Source organism: Lepidochelys kempii, chromosome 26 (genome assembly GCF_965140265.1).
Source record: "Lepidochelys kempii isolate rLepKem1 chromosome 26, rLepKem1.hap2, whole genome shotgun sequence".
Taxonomy (NCBI): domain Eukaryota; kingdom Metazoa; phylum Chordata; order Testudines; family Cheloniidae; genus Lepidochelys; species Lepidochelys kempii.
In genome coordinates this window covers 503,671-521,605 of record NC_133281.1, presented here as the reverse complement: position 1 = coordinate 521,605, position 17,935 = coordinate 503,671, and the positions used below count along the sequence as shown (strand labels likewise).

The 17,935-nt window shown below is 52.6% G+C and overlaps 1 protein-coding gene across 9 annotated transcripts in view; it reads right to left on the bottom strand.

The window, feature by feature from the left end:
- Positions 1-17,935, bottom strand: part of ANK1 (ankyrin 1) — a 115,877-nt gene that overhangs the window by 56,639 nt on the left and 41,303 nt on the right. Inside the window, exon 1 of one of the 9 annotated variants that reach the window (XM_073325372.1) lies at positions 14,001-14,135. The exons of the other annotated variants lie outside the window; for them this stretch is intronic. Coding sequence (XP_073181473.1) covers positions 14,001-14,054 — 54 coding nt within the window. The 5' untranslated portion in view covers positions 14,055-14,135. Of the gene's footprint in view, positions 1-14,000; positions 14,136-17,935 lie in introns of those variants that run through there. 9 annotated transcript variants of the gene reach the window in all.

The window sequence follows — 17,935 nt, the reverse complement described above, 5'->3', positions numbered from 1 at the left end:
CTGAGTGGCAGTAGGTGATGACCCAGGCTGGGATTTGCCCAGGACACCAGAGTTAACACACCTAGGGCCAGATATTCAGGTAAGCATGGCACACTGAGTCTGAGCTCTTAGCAATCTGACCCCTAGAGTCATCTTTCACAAGGTGCCCTGGAATATGTCTGGCAAGTGGGCAGGCCCACTCAGTGGAAAGGCAGCTGCTTCTGCAGCATAACACCCCTCATGCCAGACGGGGCACTGCTCTGTTCTGACCCAGCAAGAGGTGGCATATAATCACCAGTGCTGCTTCCTTCAGGGGCCTGGCCCAACTCAGCCCGGCCCATGAGCTCCGTTGGGTGCTACCCTGAGACTGCAAGGCCCTCAGGGCAGGGACGGTTCCTTCTGGAACGCACAATGCACAGTGTTGGGTGCTGCTACACAAGCCAGTGGTACCATGGCTGCAGGCTGAAGCAGTGTCTGGGCCTGAGGCTCTCCTCTTCTCTCTCTGCAGTAGTTGTGGGTTCGCTCAGTAGAGTGAGGACATCACCCAGCTCTCTCTCCACTCCAACTGCAGCCTCTTGGTCCGATAACCCAGTACTGACTGACCTCTCTGCTCCCGCTCCAGGGAAATGCAGCCAAGCCCCGGCTATTGATCCAATCCCATGCACCAGAGAAACAAGAGTCTGATTACTACTTGGGCGGAGGTCCCGTCAAAGCAGCACTGGCTGCCCCCAGTAGCATCCAGCCCACCAGGCTCACCCAGTCCTTGCTACCATTCAGCCCCAAAAGGATGTGCAGCAAGATCCTCAGCCACATTTCTTGCGGGAGCCACTGGACCCAGCACTGGCTAACAAGGCTCCTGGTGTTAGCATACTTTGCATTACAGGGAAGAGGTGCTGGAGGCCGTGCTGCGGTTTCTGATCACAGCAGAGCAGCCTCCTCATGCCAGGCGAGCGTGTACAGTCTGTGTGAACCCCCCTGCCTGCTGGCTCCCTCCAGCCTTCCGAGGAAGACCCAACTCCAGGGACCGACCCGTTGTTTATGGTGCAGAGTAACGAGGAAGGCATCGCGTGGCACTGAGATGCCTTCTGCTCAATCAGGTTTATCTACTGTGATAGACAGGACCTGCAGCCAGAGATGTCCCTGTGCCATGCTCAGCAGTGCACAGTTTGCACGCTGAGCTCAGGGTGCTGAGCTGGAGAGCCCACGATTCACAACAGGGCAGAGCTGAGCATTTTATGTTGCAGCCTCAATGCAGAGGGATTTTCCAGCTCTGAATCCTGCTAGAAGCCTCCTTTGCTCAGTCAGGAGCCACGGAAGGGCAGCACCTCAGCTTGGTGTGGGCATTTCAGCCACTGCCCAGAGACCTTGCAGAGAAATCCCCTTGGAAGAGCAGAGCACAGTACAGCTTCCCTGTCCATAACTCACACATAGCGCTGCAAAGATTAAAATGAGATAACTCCACGGGCTCCAACAGCCCATGGCTGCCAAAGCCCCAGCACAGAGCAGAACAGGGAGGTGGCCAGGAATGCAGCTAGAAAGCAAACAGAAAAGCAAAGCAGAGCTCGCCTGGTGCACAAAGGAGAGGCATGTTGAATACTCACAGCCGCATCTAGACCGGACCTGCCCTGTCGAACTGCCATAGTCCAGCACTTGAACTGAAACCCGAACCTGGTCTCCCCTCTCCCCCTCCTTTGCTAGCTACTCCCCAGCTTTGTGCAAGCCAGTGAGTTACACTGCATTCTGGCTAAAAATACAGGCTCCCTCCTCGCTCCAGCATGGGCCCTGCAGGGCTCGCCAGACACTAATGGAATTGGTTCATTTTCTCTCCATTATTCTGTCAGTTGGGATATTTACTACTGAGCCTCCTCCAGAAAGCAGCTGACTGCTGCCCAGGCCAGGGCATGGGTCGGAGCTGCAGGTGCCCTCCTGAGAACAGCAGAGAGGATGAGCTCAGAAGACATGCCAAGGAGCCTAGCGTTCAATGGGCAACACATGCCACCAGGGAGGGAGGCTACGGTGTGCTTGTGGCCCCCAACTGCTGGGGGACAGGGCCCTGCAGACCAGGCTGAGGCCTGGGGGAGCCAGGCAAACTGTGGCTTTTCTCCCCACAACCCTCATGCATGTCTCAGGGATGCATATCGCATCCTAGGATGTCAGACAGCAGCAGCCAGACAACGCGGACAGCCTGAGAAGAGAGGACAGCTCAGCTTGGATGTGAGTGGCACAGGAAACAGATCTGTGACTCTACTGTCTTCTTGGTGCCACAGTGCGTCTGTCTGTCACTTCTGGGTGTCTTTTCATGGCGACTCTCTGCTACGTCGGTGAGTCACCATGTCAGAGGCCAGAGCAGATGAACTAAGCCATTGAAAAAGTACCAAGGGGATGACACAACAGGGCTAATTTCCAACAAAAGGACCTTCTGCATCATTCTTAAAATAAGGGCAGGCAGGTCGAGAGGAGCTCAGAAGGGTGTGTCTGCCACCAGCCCTGCACACACAGACACATCTTAGGATGTTCGCTTGCCACTTACACAAGTGCTTGCACGGCCGCACACACACACCCACTCACTGTCTCCATACACAGAGAAGCCATTTGTATTTTTCTGTCTTCAAACTGTTTGGACGGAGGCTCTGTCCCTTTCCGTCTCCCGGGCAGTTTTCCGGGACAGTGTAGTCCAGTAGGAGGAGATATTCTTCCTGACTCCCTGTCCTGCAGCACTTGCACTCTGAAACAGGTACCGAATCCTCCCCAGACGCACTGTGTTCCAGGGGATCATGCGTATACAGGCCCTGATCCCATGAGATGCTGGGCATGGCATTGCCCACTGAACGCAACGACAAGAGAGACTTGATGGGAGAAGGATCAGACCCAGACTTTGCCAAGGGCTTCGCAACGCCCAGGATGAACGGCCAGAGAGGAGCACTTGACACTACTCTTATTCTACCTGCTTTCTGCTGACGATTTACTCTCACCCTTGTCCCTCCCCTGCACTTGGCTTTCCCTTCCAGTCCCGAGCGCTGGGCTCTTCCAAGCAGTCCAGCCCAATGCAACACACACATTACGCTCTCGGTTCAGACTCACTTTGCATTCACTGAACCAGCCTCTGTGGGATTCACCCAAATTGGGAGCCACTTTTGAAACACAGGCCCAAGTATCTGCCCAAAGCCCGCAGTGAGCAGCTGGAAGAGCCAATGGGGCAACCTCAGCCCTGGCACCTAGTCCCCTGCAGTAACTGCTGCTCTTGGGCACTACTGAAGCTCTCTGCAAACAGAAAGGCTAGAAACTTCCTGTAGTTAACAAATCATACGTGAGTGACTGTGCAAGTCCCTAAGCCTGGGCTCAGGCTGGGTTTCCAGGCCCGTGATCAGAGGATGGATGTCCCAGCTCACTGCTCAGGACACTGGACAGTGACGGAGTCCTACTCTCATCTCCTCCTCTTCAGTCCCGCCCAGGCAGCTCTGCACAAGGCTGATAAAGGAAGGGAGGTTATTAGTAACTCCACCTTGTTCCATGAAACACAGACACACTTATATCAGCCCAGGGAGCTCGCTGCTGCCTTTGGAGCTCTGAGCAGATAATGTTTTCCAGGCAAACACCCAGCAACGTGAGTTCAGCCCCAGCTGCTAGGAACACTGGAGGCTGCTTCAGCAACGTTGCCTCAGCCACTGAGCTAGGCAGGTAGCGCGTAGCGATCACTGCTCCTGACACACTAAAGGATAGGCACGTGTACGACACTTGTGACCCCACTCTCCTTGTCTGCTGGACTGTACACGACTTGGGGCAGGGACTGTCACTTCTGGATGTTTGTACAGCACCAAGCACAAAGCTCCCTCCTCCCCCCGTCTGCCGGACTGCACTGGAAACGCTGAATAACAATGGCATGGTGCACATCTGTCATATTTATCGGTGGACAGCAGCAGCGGAATACTTGTTATAGCTTCCAATTTGCTGAGGACCTTCCCTGTGCGGGAGGGGAGAGGTGCACATAGAGGATCCAGGGAGATGACCTGGCTAGGGACATGGCAGAGAAGAGATCCCAAGGCCTGTGAACTGAGCCAGGGATCCCCCGGCCGTCCAGCACATCTACGCACCGCACTCACTCTTCCCAGGCTGGCAGCCCCAGAGAAAGGTGCCTGAGGAATCCACCAAAAGCAAACCCCAGTGCTGCTTCCCAGGGCTGGGGAAAGCGCTGGCATCTGCCAGATGGCTCCCAGGGCCACTCTCTAGGAAGCAATTCTGCACCCAGATCCGTTTTGCTGGCGCATCCCCATGGGTTTTCTTGTGTGACCCCAGTGCTTTGATGCTGCAGAGCTCCCCAGGCCCCTCCACCACCTGCAGTGGAATGGCCAGAGCATAGCAAGCAGCTAGCCAAGCCCGGCTCTGTGAGAAGAAAGAACGAGGAGGACTTGTGGCACCTTTAGAGACTAACAAATTTTTTTGAGCATAAGCTTTTGTAGGCTAAAACCCACTTCATAGGCTAAAACCCACTTCATCAGATGCATGCAGTGGAAAATACAGTAGGAAGATATATATATATATACACACAGAGAACATGAAAATATGGATGTTGCCATACACACTATAATGAGAGTGATCAATTAAGGTGAGCTATTATCATCAGAAGAAAAAACCTTTTGTAGTGATAATCAGGATGGCCCATTTCCAACAGTTGACAAGAAGGTGAGAAGAAAAGGAGTACTTGTGGCACCTTAGAGACTAACCAATTTATTTGAGCATAAGCTTTTGTGAGCTACAGCTCACTTCATCGGATGCATTCAGTGGAAAATACAGTGGGGAGATTTATATACACAGAGAACATGAAACAATGGGTGTTATCATACACACTGTAAGAAGAGTGATCATTTAAGATGAGCCTGCTCTCCTGCTGGTATTAGCTCATCTTAAGTGATCACTGTCCTTACAGTGTGTATGATAACACCCATTGTTTCATGTTCTCTGTGTATATAAATCTCCCCACTGTATTTTCCACTGAATGCATCCGATGAAGTGAGCTGTAGCTCACAAAAGCTTATGCTCAAATAAATTGGTTAGTCTCTAAGGTGCCACAAGTACTCCTTTTCTTTTTGCGAATACAGACTAACATGGCTGTTACTCTGAAAGAAGGTGAGAGTAACAGTGGGGGGGGGGAATAAGCAAGGGGAAATAGTTTTCCTTTGTGTAATGACCCATCCACTCCCAGTCTTTATTCAAGCCTAATTTAATGGTGTCCAGTTTGCAAATTAATTCCAATTCAGCAGTCTCTCATTGGAGTCTGGTTTTGAAGTTTTTTTGTTGTAATAATGCGACTTTTAGGTCTGTAATCGAGTGACTAGGCAGGTTGAAGTGATCTCCGACTGGTTTTTGAATGTTATCATTCTTGACGTCTGATTTGTGTCCATTTAGTCTTTTACGTAGAGACTGTCCAGGTTGGCCAATGTACATGGCAGAAGGGCATTGCTGGCCCATGATGGCATAGATCACATTGGTAGATGTGCAGGTGAACAAGCCCTGATGGTGCGGCTGATGTGATTAGGTCCTATGATGGTGTCCCCTGAATAGATACGTGGACAGAGTTGGCAACTGTGAGCTGAGAGCCAGGCGATTTGCCATCGCTTTGAGCTCCGACTCTGAACGGGCCTTTATGCTTTTCCCCTCACAGCCAGTGACGTGCAGCACAGCTGGAGCCTACGCAGAGAGCTCCTGCCACTGGCATCCCCCCCAACACAAACAGAGCTGCCAGCGAGTCCAGCAGCGGCAGCACCAAGGGTTCTGTTCTGGGAATTGAGAAGGAATAAATGGGCTAGAGGTGTTAAAACCATTTAATACTGTTTGATGTTGAATGGTGACTAAATTATACTAATCCCATAAACCCATTTATTCCATCTCAATCAGTACAATTATTATAACAGTTTTCACCCATCTAGCTAAGCCCCTCCTCCTTCCCCCGGCATCTCTGTGATGCATCTTCGGAGACCCCAGCCAGCCACAGTGACAGTGGCAATGGACCCACTGCAACTTAAACATCTCTTCTGATGTTAAATATTCCCCAGACACCATTTCTCGGCCTCCACCCCCCTGCCAGCAGACGAGTGACCCACAAAACTGCACCCAGCCTTGTCCGCCTCGGGATCCGGGAACCCACTGTGACAGCCCCAGACTATCCTGCAACCTAGCAGAATGGGCAGATGCCTCCACACTCACATGGGGGCTCAGGAAAGGGTGAGTTGTGCAGGTGCCTGTGTGCTAATCCCAATCCCCCGAGAGGCAGTGGCTGCAGACATGAAGTGGGCTCCACTCTCCCAGGAGTCCTCAAGGACAATGTTGGCACAAGAACAAATGGGTAAAAACTGGCCAGGCAGAAATTCAGACTGGAAATTGGAAGGAGGTTTCTCCCCATCAGAGGGTGAGGTTCTGGAACAGCCTCCTAATAGGAGTGGTGGGGCCAAACAACTAGTTTTAAGAGACAGCTGGACGAACATATGAGTATGATTGTCTGACAAGTCTGTGTGTGATGGAAGGGGCAGGTGTGACGAAGTGGGTCTCTTCTTAATGTTTCCTCTGAATAGTATGGGGGTGCCTCAGTTTCCCCTAGGCAGTTCTTAAGTATCTAGGTGGTGGGATAAGGGTGTATGATCATTGCAGAGCCCTAGAGGGCCGGTGTGTGCAGGAGTCTGGACACAGAGAATGGCCGACACCCTGTTTCCTGGCAACTGATGGCCTGGGCCCTTCCCCTCCTGCAAGGTGAGAGCTGAAGGGTTGGAGAACAAAGGAATCAGGTGACCTCCTGGCCCAGGAAAGGAACAAAGCCCAGAGGAGGAGGGGCTGGAGGGAGTTTCAGTTTGGGGCTGGCTGGGACATGGAGTGAAGTGCAGACGTGGTTGTCTGGCTCACTGCCCCCCAAAATGGACCCAGCTGAGGGGTCCCGTTCTCTGCACCTGCAAGCTCTGTGTTAGACCATGTTCCTGTCGTCTAATAAACCTTCTGTTTTACTGGCTGGCTGAGAGTCACGTCTGACTGCGGAGTTGGGGTGCAGGACCCTCTGGCTTCCCCAGGAGCCCCACCTGAGTGGACTCGCTGGGGGGAAGCGCACGGAGGGGCAGAGGATGCTGAATGCTCCGAGGTCAGACCCAGGAAGGTGGAAGCTGTGTGAGCTGTGTGTCCTGCAGACAGGCTGCTCACAGAAAGGCGACTACCCCAGAGTCCTGACTGGCTTCATGGGGAGCAGTTCCAGAGCATCGCCCAGGGACTCCGTGACAGCAGGGCTCAGCAGCCCTGGGGCTCACTTCCAGTTTGTCTTATGTTCCTAACAGCTCAAGGATCAGGGCTTCAGCCTGGGTCAGGAAAGGGTCCCCTGAGAGGGGGCTGGCCTCCTTCCTCTGGAGCATCAGCAATGGTGACAGCTAGAGCTGGGACATTGGGCAGGGTGGGCCAGGGCTCTGTGGACTACCGTGGCACCCAGTATTCTCTGTATCTGGTGTTTGGTTGGCTGGTTCTAGTTCACACTCTCAGGGTCTCACTGACCCCATGTGTGGGGCTGCAAAGGAATTTTCCCCCAGGCCAGACTGGCAGTGACCTTGTGGGGGTTTCCCTTTCCTCTGCAGCATGTTGGTGTGGGTCACTTGCCAGGATTCTACTGTGTAAGTAGATGTACCTCATTTAATCATTTCCCTGCCACTTAGGGGGAAGGCTCAAGCACTGGGGCACCTTGGTCCTCCCTGTTCGCTGCCTGTGGTACACAGCAGTCTAGTCTCCTGTGGGCTGTGACACTTCGGTCTCACAAGTTGGTGGGTTAGTGAGCGGGTGTTGGTGAAATACAGGAGTTCAGCCTAGATGACCGGGTGTCCCTTCTGGCCTTGAACTCTCGGGGTATGTCTACACAGCTATAAAAACCCTGCGGCACCAAGTCTCAGAGACCAGCTCAGCTGACTCAGGCTGAGGCTGCAGGGCTAAAAATAGCAGTGTAGGCATTTGGGCTGGGCCTGGGCTCGGAGACGCTCCCCCCTTGCGGGGTCTGCGAGTCAGGGCAGTCATGGCCAGGCAGCAGTGTAGACACATCCTAGGACTCTGCAGTCCTTGCTGGCAAGGAAGCACACGCAGCAGAGCCGTCTCTATCATAGGGCTTTGCTGAGTGAAGTTTCCCTGGGCTGCTCTCAGGCGGAGAACTTGAAAGCAATTCAACCCAGTTAATCCACTAATGCACGTCTGTCTCTTGAGCTTTACCACTTGTGATAACATTACAGCTTCAAGAAAAGGAGTACTTGTGGCACCTTAGAGACTAACCAATTTATTTGAGCATAAGCTTTCGTGAGCTACAGCTCACTTCATCGGATGCAACCTCCTGTCTCCTCCACTTCCTTTGGAAAGCCATGTGCTCCTATCAGCAAGGTACTTAGCGGCCCCTGCTCAGCGTCCTGCTGACATCTGCTTGCAAATCCACATGTCTGAGGCTCAGGAGCAGCATGTGCCGTGCTTTATCTCAGCTAAATCAGACACAAGACAGGATGTAAAGCTGCTCCCATCACAGGCATGAGTCAACCTGGAGGAACCAGGTCAGGACAAAAAGAAAAGGAGTACTTGTGGCACCTTAGAGACTAACCAATTTATTTGAGCATGAGCTTTCGTGAGCTACAGCTCTGTAGATCTGAAGAAGTGAGCTGTAGCTCACGAAAGCTTATGCTCTAATAAATTGGTTAGTCTCTAAGGTGCCACAAGTCCTCCTTTCCTAATGACGTGAAACAAAGCCAAAGGTTCGGAGACTTGGAGTGAGAAACGGAGCAGGGGTAGGAAGGACTCCTGTCCACTCCCTGGAGACCAGTGCAAGACACTTCCCTCCAGCACATTAGCATGGGCTTCATCCCTTGCAGTATGGTTTGCCACTGGCATGCAGCTGTGTTGTACAGAAAACAGACAGAGAAGGCCCCTGCTCCAAGAAGCTGACACCTGCCACTCACTGGAATACTAATTAACACTGGGATTAAGTGGTCCCAGTAGCCGGGGCTTCCACCGCTTCCCTGGGGTATGACTCTGCCATCAAATAGATGGCTACAGAGGGAAATGGTTTCTGAGGTTCAGCCCTTTCTTCATTTCCATCCAGTGCTCCTAGCTTCCCCCTAAATCAATCCTCTCCCTGTGTTCACCGCCTTCACCACCTGGCCAGTTATCGCAGATCCCTTCGGCTGGGTCTATCAGCCTCTGCCCTCCAGATCTCCAGCACTGCGTCTCACAGCACAGCGCCTCTGCTAGTGGGGGGCTGTGCTGTGTAACTCTGCTCAAAGCAGATCTACAGCGTGGTGAACATGCTGGCAGCATTGGCCTATTGCTCCCTCCTTGGGTTTGGGGGGAGGTGAAGGCTAACGTAGCCATAGTTCCTGTGGTCATTTAGCCAAATTAGACACAAGTAGCATTTCTAATCTTCTCCATAAATCCATCCCACCTGCTCTCTGACCTCATCATGCTCTTCTGCATGGGCCCTCCCTGCCTTGCTGAAATCAAGGTGCCCAGATCAACAACTGAGTCCTTTCCCACCGGGCTGCTTATGTTGAGAAGCTGCATCACCTTAGAACACATGCTGTCTAGCACTCCTGGGAGATATGGGCTGTCAGGTCCTGGCTTGCCCTCTATGGTCCCCCAGGGCTACACACAGCCAGCTGACAGAGTGTGAAACAGGTCAGCCCTTGTCTACACTACGCGCTTTGGCAGCTTTTACGGCCTGTTCTAAGGCAATGAAACTACCCAGCACAGACAAACCCCCACCGCCACCTCCTGGCTCTCAGTGCCTCTGCACAGGCAGCGCCAAACAAAGAGCATTGTCTTACGTGGCTGCCATATCACCCCAAAAGCTTCTCCCCCACTGGCATTCCACTGCTGTCCAATGCACTGCCTTTCCGAGTGGCATGTCTGCCGTCCGGACAGAGCTTCCCAGATGTTGTAGCTGCACCGCCCTCAGGATGCTATTTTCTTCCCATGTTTCTAAGCCCGCAGTGGGTCCCTTTGCTTTACTTTGGCCTCCCGAGTGTCCACTCCCTCCCCCTGTAAACAGCGCTGAGAGGCTGCTTCGCTCCCTCATCAGGTTCCCTAGTACAGGGGCCTGACACCAACCTCTTTGGTCCAAACCCAGCATTGTGATCACGACCTGGCATGCAGCACCCATGCTAACGGGCCCAGGAAGAAATGGCATTAACACTGCTGTACAATGACAGGTTTCAGAGTAGCAGCAGTGTTAGTCTGTATTCGCAAAAAGAAAAGGAGTACTTGCGGCACCTTAGAGACTAACCAATTTATTTGAGCATAAGCTTTCATGAGCTACAGCTCACTGCATCCGATGCATTCAGTGGAAATTACAGTGAGGAGATTTATATACATACAGAACATGAAAAAATGGGTGTTATAAATCTCCTCACTGTATTTTCCACTGAATGCATCCGATGAAGTGAGCTGCAGCTCATGAAAGCTTATGCTCAAATAAATTGGTTAGTCTCTAAGGTGCCACAGGTCCTCCTTTTTTACTGCTGTACAATGTATTCATATTGCACTTCCCCAACTATGGAAAATCATTTAGGGTGAAAGGGGGGCTGAAGCTTTTCTCAACCTCCAAACATTTTATTTTGCTGCTTTCGTTACCTTTCCCGCCATTTGTTAGGCACCTTCTGTATCTGAAACTTTCTAGCCCCACATCTGCAGCCCTGGCGTTTATGCCAGCTGGGATGCCTTTTCATTCCCCTTAAATGCTCCCAGTTTAACCATTTTAATGGGAAATGGTATTTTGAACTAGCCCAGACACTAGCGTAAGGCAGTGAGGCTGGCTGGACTGGGGCATGACCGCTGTGGCCTGTCTGAAGTTCCACAGCAAGCAAAGGATCACTGCCATCAGCAGCACTTTTCTGGCCCCCAGCACGCTCCCCTTCACAATCAGAGAGACATGTGGCATCAGCTTAATTCCTCTCTCACAGCTTCAGAACCAGAGGCAGCAAGCCGGGGGGGAGGGACTGGCACAGAGACCGAGGGAGGCTGCTAGCTGACCCAGCTTGCTGAGGACTGTGCCAAATAAAACCCAACTAGCTACTAGAGACCCTCTGGAGTGCATGAGCCAGGCTAGCCCTAAGGATTCTGTGTACTCACCAACACAAGAGAAGACCCAGAGCCCCAGATCATCCATTGACCACATTGTTCTCAACTACAAAGGGATTCCATTAATCCTTAGGGCTCCAGGAACCATTTAACAGCCAGCACATAGGTCAAGGATTAAGGCAGACCACAAGTCCTATAGGGATCAGGGATAAACCTTCCCAACTGTCCCGGGTTACAGGGGGAAGATCAAAGATAGAGAGATGAAGTGATTTGCTCCAGGTCTCACAGCGGCTCAGTCAAAGAGCCAGGAACAGAGCTCAGGACCCATGACTCCCACTCCACCGTGCGCCCTCTCTCTTGGAACACAGACCCTGGCAGGGATGTGAGAGAGGAAACCATATTTCAAATATTTCATTTTGGGGCCAAATTCTCAGGAACCACCTCTAGTTTGTCACCTCAGTCGTATATGTGTAGTCACTTGCGACCACAAATAACGACACAGACAAGCACAATAACGCAAATAACGCACCCCAGCTCTTGGCGACTGCTTTCCAGCCTGCCATTCATCAATGTACGGCGCACTCAGAGCCCGGGTTAGCTAGAGCTCTGGTTAGCCATTTAGGATCTTAAACAGCTGCTGTGGCTGAGGATTAGAAATGCTCCTCAGCTCCCCCTGTGGGTGGGTCCCTCTTGGCTGGCAGCTGCAGCCAGAGCATCTTTGGGGACACAGAGAGGGAGGGTGCCACAAGCAGGGAACAGCCCACACCGCAGGCATCAAATCCCTTTGATAAGGGCGTAAATCCTGCTGCTCTGAGCAAATTTGTTCCCAGACTACACCCATTTGACACGAATGGGTTTTCTGAGAAGCAGGATTAAGAGTCTGTCCTATTATTCACAAATTCACGATCGCCCTTGATCAACAGCCGGGCAGCCAGCACCAGCAGAGGTGTCAATGGAACAGCATCCCACGGTGTCTGGCCAGGGAGCTGCAGACTGGGGAGCCAAGGCTATGAAAGAGTTAACATGGCTGCAGCTCCTGTCAGCATGGACCAGGCACACCCCAGTGACACCTGTCACTCCCTCTTGAGGCTAGCAGAAGCCCCCGCTCTTTGAGCCTCCTGAGTGGGGAATGCTATTTTTAGGTTCTGATTTAAGACAAACCTCTAGAGCTTGCTGTTCATGCATTACACCTCTTATTACAACCTGCCAGGGCTTACAGCTGGTTAGAGAGACATAGCAGCAACGTGACTGCTTGATTTTTTACCTCTTACTCTCCTAATGCACTTTCTTCCTGAACCATGACAGCAAATAAATGTAGCTGAGTCTGCGCAGATGGGGATGTGCAGAGAACACACCAGAAAAACCCAGTGCACAGAAGGTATGTGACAGATTCCACTTGCTGGTAAAAACCAGGGACAAATTCTGGGCCTGCCTGGTGCAGCTCAGAGAATGGGGGCAGCCTCTCCAGCAAAGGGCACGTATGGTGCACCCAGCCTCATCTATCCCAGACACTGCACATGGCTCCCAGCATTGAGGAGAGGGGCTGGGTTCCAGCACCCACCGACAGTGCTCCAGACCCAAATCCGGTTCCTTCCGAAGAGATTCATTCTGTGCCCAGGGGAAGGCTTTTAAATGTTGCTTGTGAGCAGCTTCTAATTTCTACAATCTGTTCCCCCTCATTTTTTCTAGCCCTGCTTCAGCAGGGCTAATTCGCACCCGCTCTGCCTGGATGCAGTGGGCAAAGGCCTGAGCAGAGACGCGTCTGTTAGAATCTGTACAGCTGTGGCTGATCACTGTGCTGAAACTGCGGGAGAGGCAGGTGCTGCGCTGTGGCTGAAACACGCGGGGGCTTCATGCTGTCCCGGCTGCTGTGCGTGTGACGAGCTCTCTAAGCCAGCAGTTCTCAACGTTTTCCTTTCTGAGCCTCCTCCCAATATGCCGTAAAAACTCCACCGCCCAGCTGTGCCACAACAACGCTTTTTCTGCGTATTAAAGCCAAGGCTGGCGTTAAGGGGTAGCAAGCTGGGCAGTTGCCCAGGGCCCTATGCCACAGGGGGCATCGCAAAGCTAAGTTCCTCAGGCTTCGGCTTCAGCCCCAGGTGGGGGGCTCGGAGCCCCGAGCTGCAGTCCTGTGTGGCAGGGCTTTGGCTTTCTGCCCTGGGCCCTAGCGAGTCTAATGCCAGCCATGCTTGGTAGACCCCCTGTAACCTGCTTGCAGTGCCCCGGGAGCCCGGACCCCTAGTTGAGAACCACTGCTCTAAGCCATCAAGGGAAGAAGGCCCCGAGGGAGGTTGCCTGCAGCACAGCTCTTAGAAAAGATCCCCCCTTGCACTGGCAAGGGGAGCTGTGCTAGGACCCTGAGAGCAACACCTGCACCTAGTGAAGGGAAGTTGCTGCTAGCTTGGCTCCAAAGGCAGCACAGCCCCCAGTTCATCAGCAAAGGCAAATGGAGCCTGCATGGAAACCCCACCCAGTGCGCCTGACCCAGTGCTTTAGGTGGGCAGGAAAGATGACAACTTGGCCGCTGCTGTTTACCGTTAAAAAAGAAAACTGGCAGCCAATCTCCCTCCCCCCTCAGCTATATCAGCTCAGAATACGCTGGCGTGGGGAGCAGGGATGGTCTTGCTACTAACTCTCCAGCCTGGAAACAAGGGGCTCAGCTCAGTTCCTGGCTCTGCCACTGACTCCCTGTGTGACCTTGGCCAAGTCCCCCATCTGTACAATGATTCATCCTGTGTCTCTCGTCTGTTTGGTCTGCAAGCTCTCTGGGGCAGGGGCTGTCTCACCATGTGCACACACAGGTGCCCAGCACCACGGGGCCCTGATCCCATGCTACCAGTTCCGACAGACACACACGCCAGACAGGATAGGTAAACAGCCTTCCAGCTATCCTTGCCCTAGGAATTGAGTTGCAAGAGTCCCCCACTGCCTTTAGAGGCTGCCCGAGTACTCACTTTCCATAGGTGCAGCAGGCCTGGCATCCCTATTGGTGAAAGGGAAGCCCCCATCTCCGTGCTTGGGGTCTGCACAGATGCACAGTGAGCTCTACCTCCAAAACAAGTGCCCAAGATCCCAGCAGGCACAGGGCTTTATCAGCAGCAGCAGACCTCTGCCCTATCGCCTCTCACACGTGCAGATGCTGAGGGGAGGCTCCTGCCTGGGGACTGGAGATTACGGGGGCTGCCCCATGCCAGGGCCCATGGTAAACAGCGGCTGGGCTCTTCTCTGAGCGTTTGAGAGGGCAGGGTGTCTGGAACATGCTTTCTAAACACGTCTGCAGGCAGGTGAATGGGGCTCCGACCTCAGGCACCTGAACCCTGCCTTTCAAACAGGAAAAGTGCAGGGCAGGTCTCGGAAACATGAGACACAGTAAGGACAGAATTCCTCGTCTGAAAGCTGCTCAGGGACAGGACTGCCTCTGACCTTGTGCATGTAGCACCATCACAAGGGGACCTGATCCCTACATGTTACTGCAACACAATGAAACTTCCTTCTCCTAGTCACAGGGCAGATGCCAGCTCCAGCCTTCCCTCCTGGAGATTCCTGCATGCAGGGAGAAGGGAAGTTAGCCCTAAGCTACTTGGAGCAGGAAGCGGGAAGTTACGGCACAGCTCATGAGAACAGACCCCTTGGAAACAGCCCCTCCAGACGGTCTGTGCTCCAATACCATGACAATGGGTGCACTATGAACACTGATGGGCGAGCATTTACTTGGCACTCCAGGCTGGAAGACCAGATTCTGCTCTCCATTAAAGGGTGCCAGTGGCTTTATTCACCCTGCTCAGGTGCCTGGTGATTAATTAGCTGGTGTTTGCAAAGCGCTAGGTGAACACAAGACAGCACAGTGCTCCATTTCTGTTTTTAGCTCCCATTCATCAGGAACCCATGTGCTGACTGCAGACCTGTGGTGATCTGGATGCCTTGGGGCCATGCCAACAGATGCCTCAGAACCTGACGTGACTACATGTGGGCAGGCCATTGAGCACAAACATGACTTTGGGGTGCTCACAGCAATGGCTGAGCCAGCTGCACCCACCTGGATGCTTGCAAATCAGCTGAGCCCGTCCCTGGGAAAGCGCTCATCGCAGCGAGTACTCTGGGATGTGCTCAGATGCAGGCATGAAAAATGGAGCCTGCCAAATGCTTTGTATGATGGAGAGATGCGGGTTAACCCCAGCAGGGGCTTGCTCCAAGTTACAGCAGTGGCAGCAGAGCTCAGGCCTTATTAGAAAAGGTTTCCTTTAAAAAACAATCCCCTTCGGACATGTGCATGCGCACGCCAGGCCCCACGGCTCTGATGGAATCACTGGCAGAGCCTTCACTCTAGCAGTAGGTGCCACAATGCAGCAGGCAGGTTCCTAGATCCAGAGTGTAATTCTTGTGTACGTGCCACCCTGACACAGGTATGCAGTCAGCTCAGGAGCTCCAGTTCCTCCATGGTAGGGGGTTTTATTCCCTTCCCCTCTTCTGCTTTGCGCTGCAAACTCAGCTGATGGGAGGGGGAGAGTAAACAAGACCCATTTTCATTGGAGGGGGAGAGTAAACAACAAGGTCTTTTGTCCTTTTTAATGTCCCTCTCTAGTCTGGCTGGTGTTGAGGGGCCTTCCTTGTGGGGCAGGACAGAACACCCTCTGTTGGAGACCAGCATTTCACACTCCTTAATCCCTCTCTCCTGTCCAGTGATTTACACAGCTACCAAGGGTCCCAATGCAAATGCTCAGATATTACCATACAATATGGGATACAGATGCTATGAGATCAGCATTCCATAAAGTCTAAACACTAAACACATTCTTATAATCCTAACATCTATCATAACAATACCAACACACAAGTGAGCCAGACTTGTTCCATCAATGGATTTGTCATTGTTCACCTGAGGCACGGGGACCTTGGCTTGAGCTGGCACCTGGCCTGCCAGCATCACATCATATTCCGTGTTCCTGTCTAGCCAGGACAGACGCCACAGTGCTTGAAATGCTGTCACTTGTGGACCATCTTCCCCCAGCCGCCCTGCATCAGTAACACCAGTGGAGATGAACAGTTGCTAGCAAGGGCAGGACCTGTTTGCATGGTTTCCCTGGTGCCAAATGTCTCCCCCTTTTGGGCCCCCTTTCAGATTTTTATTCCCCTCTTCATTGGCAGCTAATCCTGCTCCACTGACCAGTTCCAATTTCTCCAGAGATTAGCCAGGAATCCTTTGCAGACACTGCCACAGTCTGCAGGAGTTTGCAGACTCTCATGTAGACACAGAGGAGAGAGCAAGAAAGGGCTACAAAAGCCCTTTGTGTTCATTAACTTCCCAGGGTCAAATGAGCAGAAGACACTGCCCAGTTCTGCTGCCCAAGAGAGGTTATTGGGTGGAAGATGCTCCGCCAGATGCGGGCCTGATAGCTCAGGGAGACACAGGGGAAATGCATGAGAACCATTGAGCAAACCTTCAGGGAATGTGGTTCTAGGGAGCCCATTGTGGTCTGGGAGGCCAGAACCAGGAACTGAAATTAAACCACTTGCCTGCTGCATAACATAACATACGTGCAGCTCTGAATCACAGCCCTGCGGAGTCCCTTCTGATGCACAGCACTGTCACTGTCACCACACAGGCTGCCGACACCAGTGCAGGCTGGTGACCCCAATCCCTTCCATGGTGTCTAGCATCCTGCGTCCCACATCAATCAATACAGTCCCTCAGTTCAGTGACAATCCCCCACTGTGATACAAGTGCAGGAATATCCACTGTGTGTGAGTGGGGCACAAACAAAACAGTGAGTGGGCCTGTCCCTCAGAACCACGCCTTCCCCTGTATTCCATTCACATTCCTTTTCTTCTGTGAACGACTGGAGTACATTGATCCCTGCACTGACAGGTGCTGTAGAAGAAGCTAGCTAGCCAGCCATCCAGCTGTTACTGAACTGTGGATCTATGCAGAGTCCTATCCAAGGATTCAGGGTCAGCCCATTTCCCCACAAAGGTCCTACACCTGCATTTCTGAGTTGTTTGGTGGGAGGAAAAGCAAGAGAGAATATAAAGAGCAAAGGGGGACTGAGCATTCGGGACAGGCTTGTGGGGAAGTCCAGTTTTATCAGTGGCCACTGGCTCTTCTGTATACACATAGAACTTGGTAAGGTACAGACTCCTCCAAATACATAACTAGGTGCTGCTCCATGCTACACCATCCCCACAGTGTCCACCCAACAGAGACTGAAGCATGTTCTCACGTTAACGATGCACAGCGTGTAATTTCCAAGCTGACCGGTTGCGTGCAATGAGCGCTAGAAGAGCAGAGGAAACGATGGGATGCAGAGTGCCAGGAAGAGCTCTGCGGCCATACCACGCTCCCAGCCCAGGGTGATGCATTGGTTAGTAAGTTAATGTTGGGCTGCTGAAAGATGTTTGCTTGAACGCCTAGGAGCTGAAGACCACTACCTATCCCAGGACAGATACTGAGCAGGCAGCAACACGGTGGGCTTCACGCCCTCCCCCAACAGCCTCCCCCCGGGTCTGAGCCAACCACCTCTGGGGGGTGAGGCAGTTTGGGCTCTGTGCTCACTCTGCCAATAGGGATAATTTGTTCCCTAGCACACTTGGCCACCTGCCTTAAAATGCTAGAGAAGTTAAATGTATCCCGGAAAGTCCATGGTTCCTGCCTGGTGGTAGATGCTGCTGCCCCAAACCTAGGAAGCAGTATCACAAGTTTATTCAATGCTGCATTTTTTTCTGCATAATTGCATGTCATGAATGTAGATCAGAGTCTGAAGGCTGGTGGCGTCTGGGACGGGCCACTCCAAAACACCAGGAGTAGCCCCATGCAGACCACCCTTCTGCAAGGCCATGGCTACATGGACCCATGCAAAACACCCTTCTACAAGGCCAGGGCTACAACTGCATG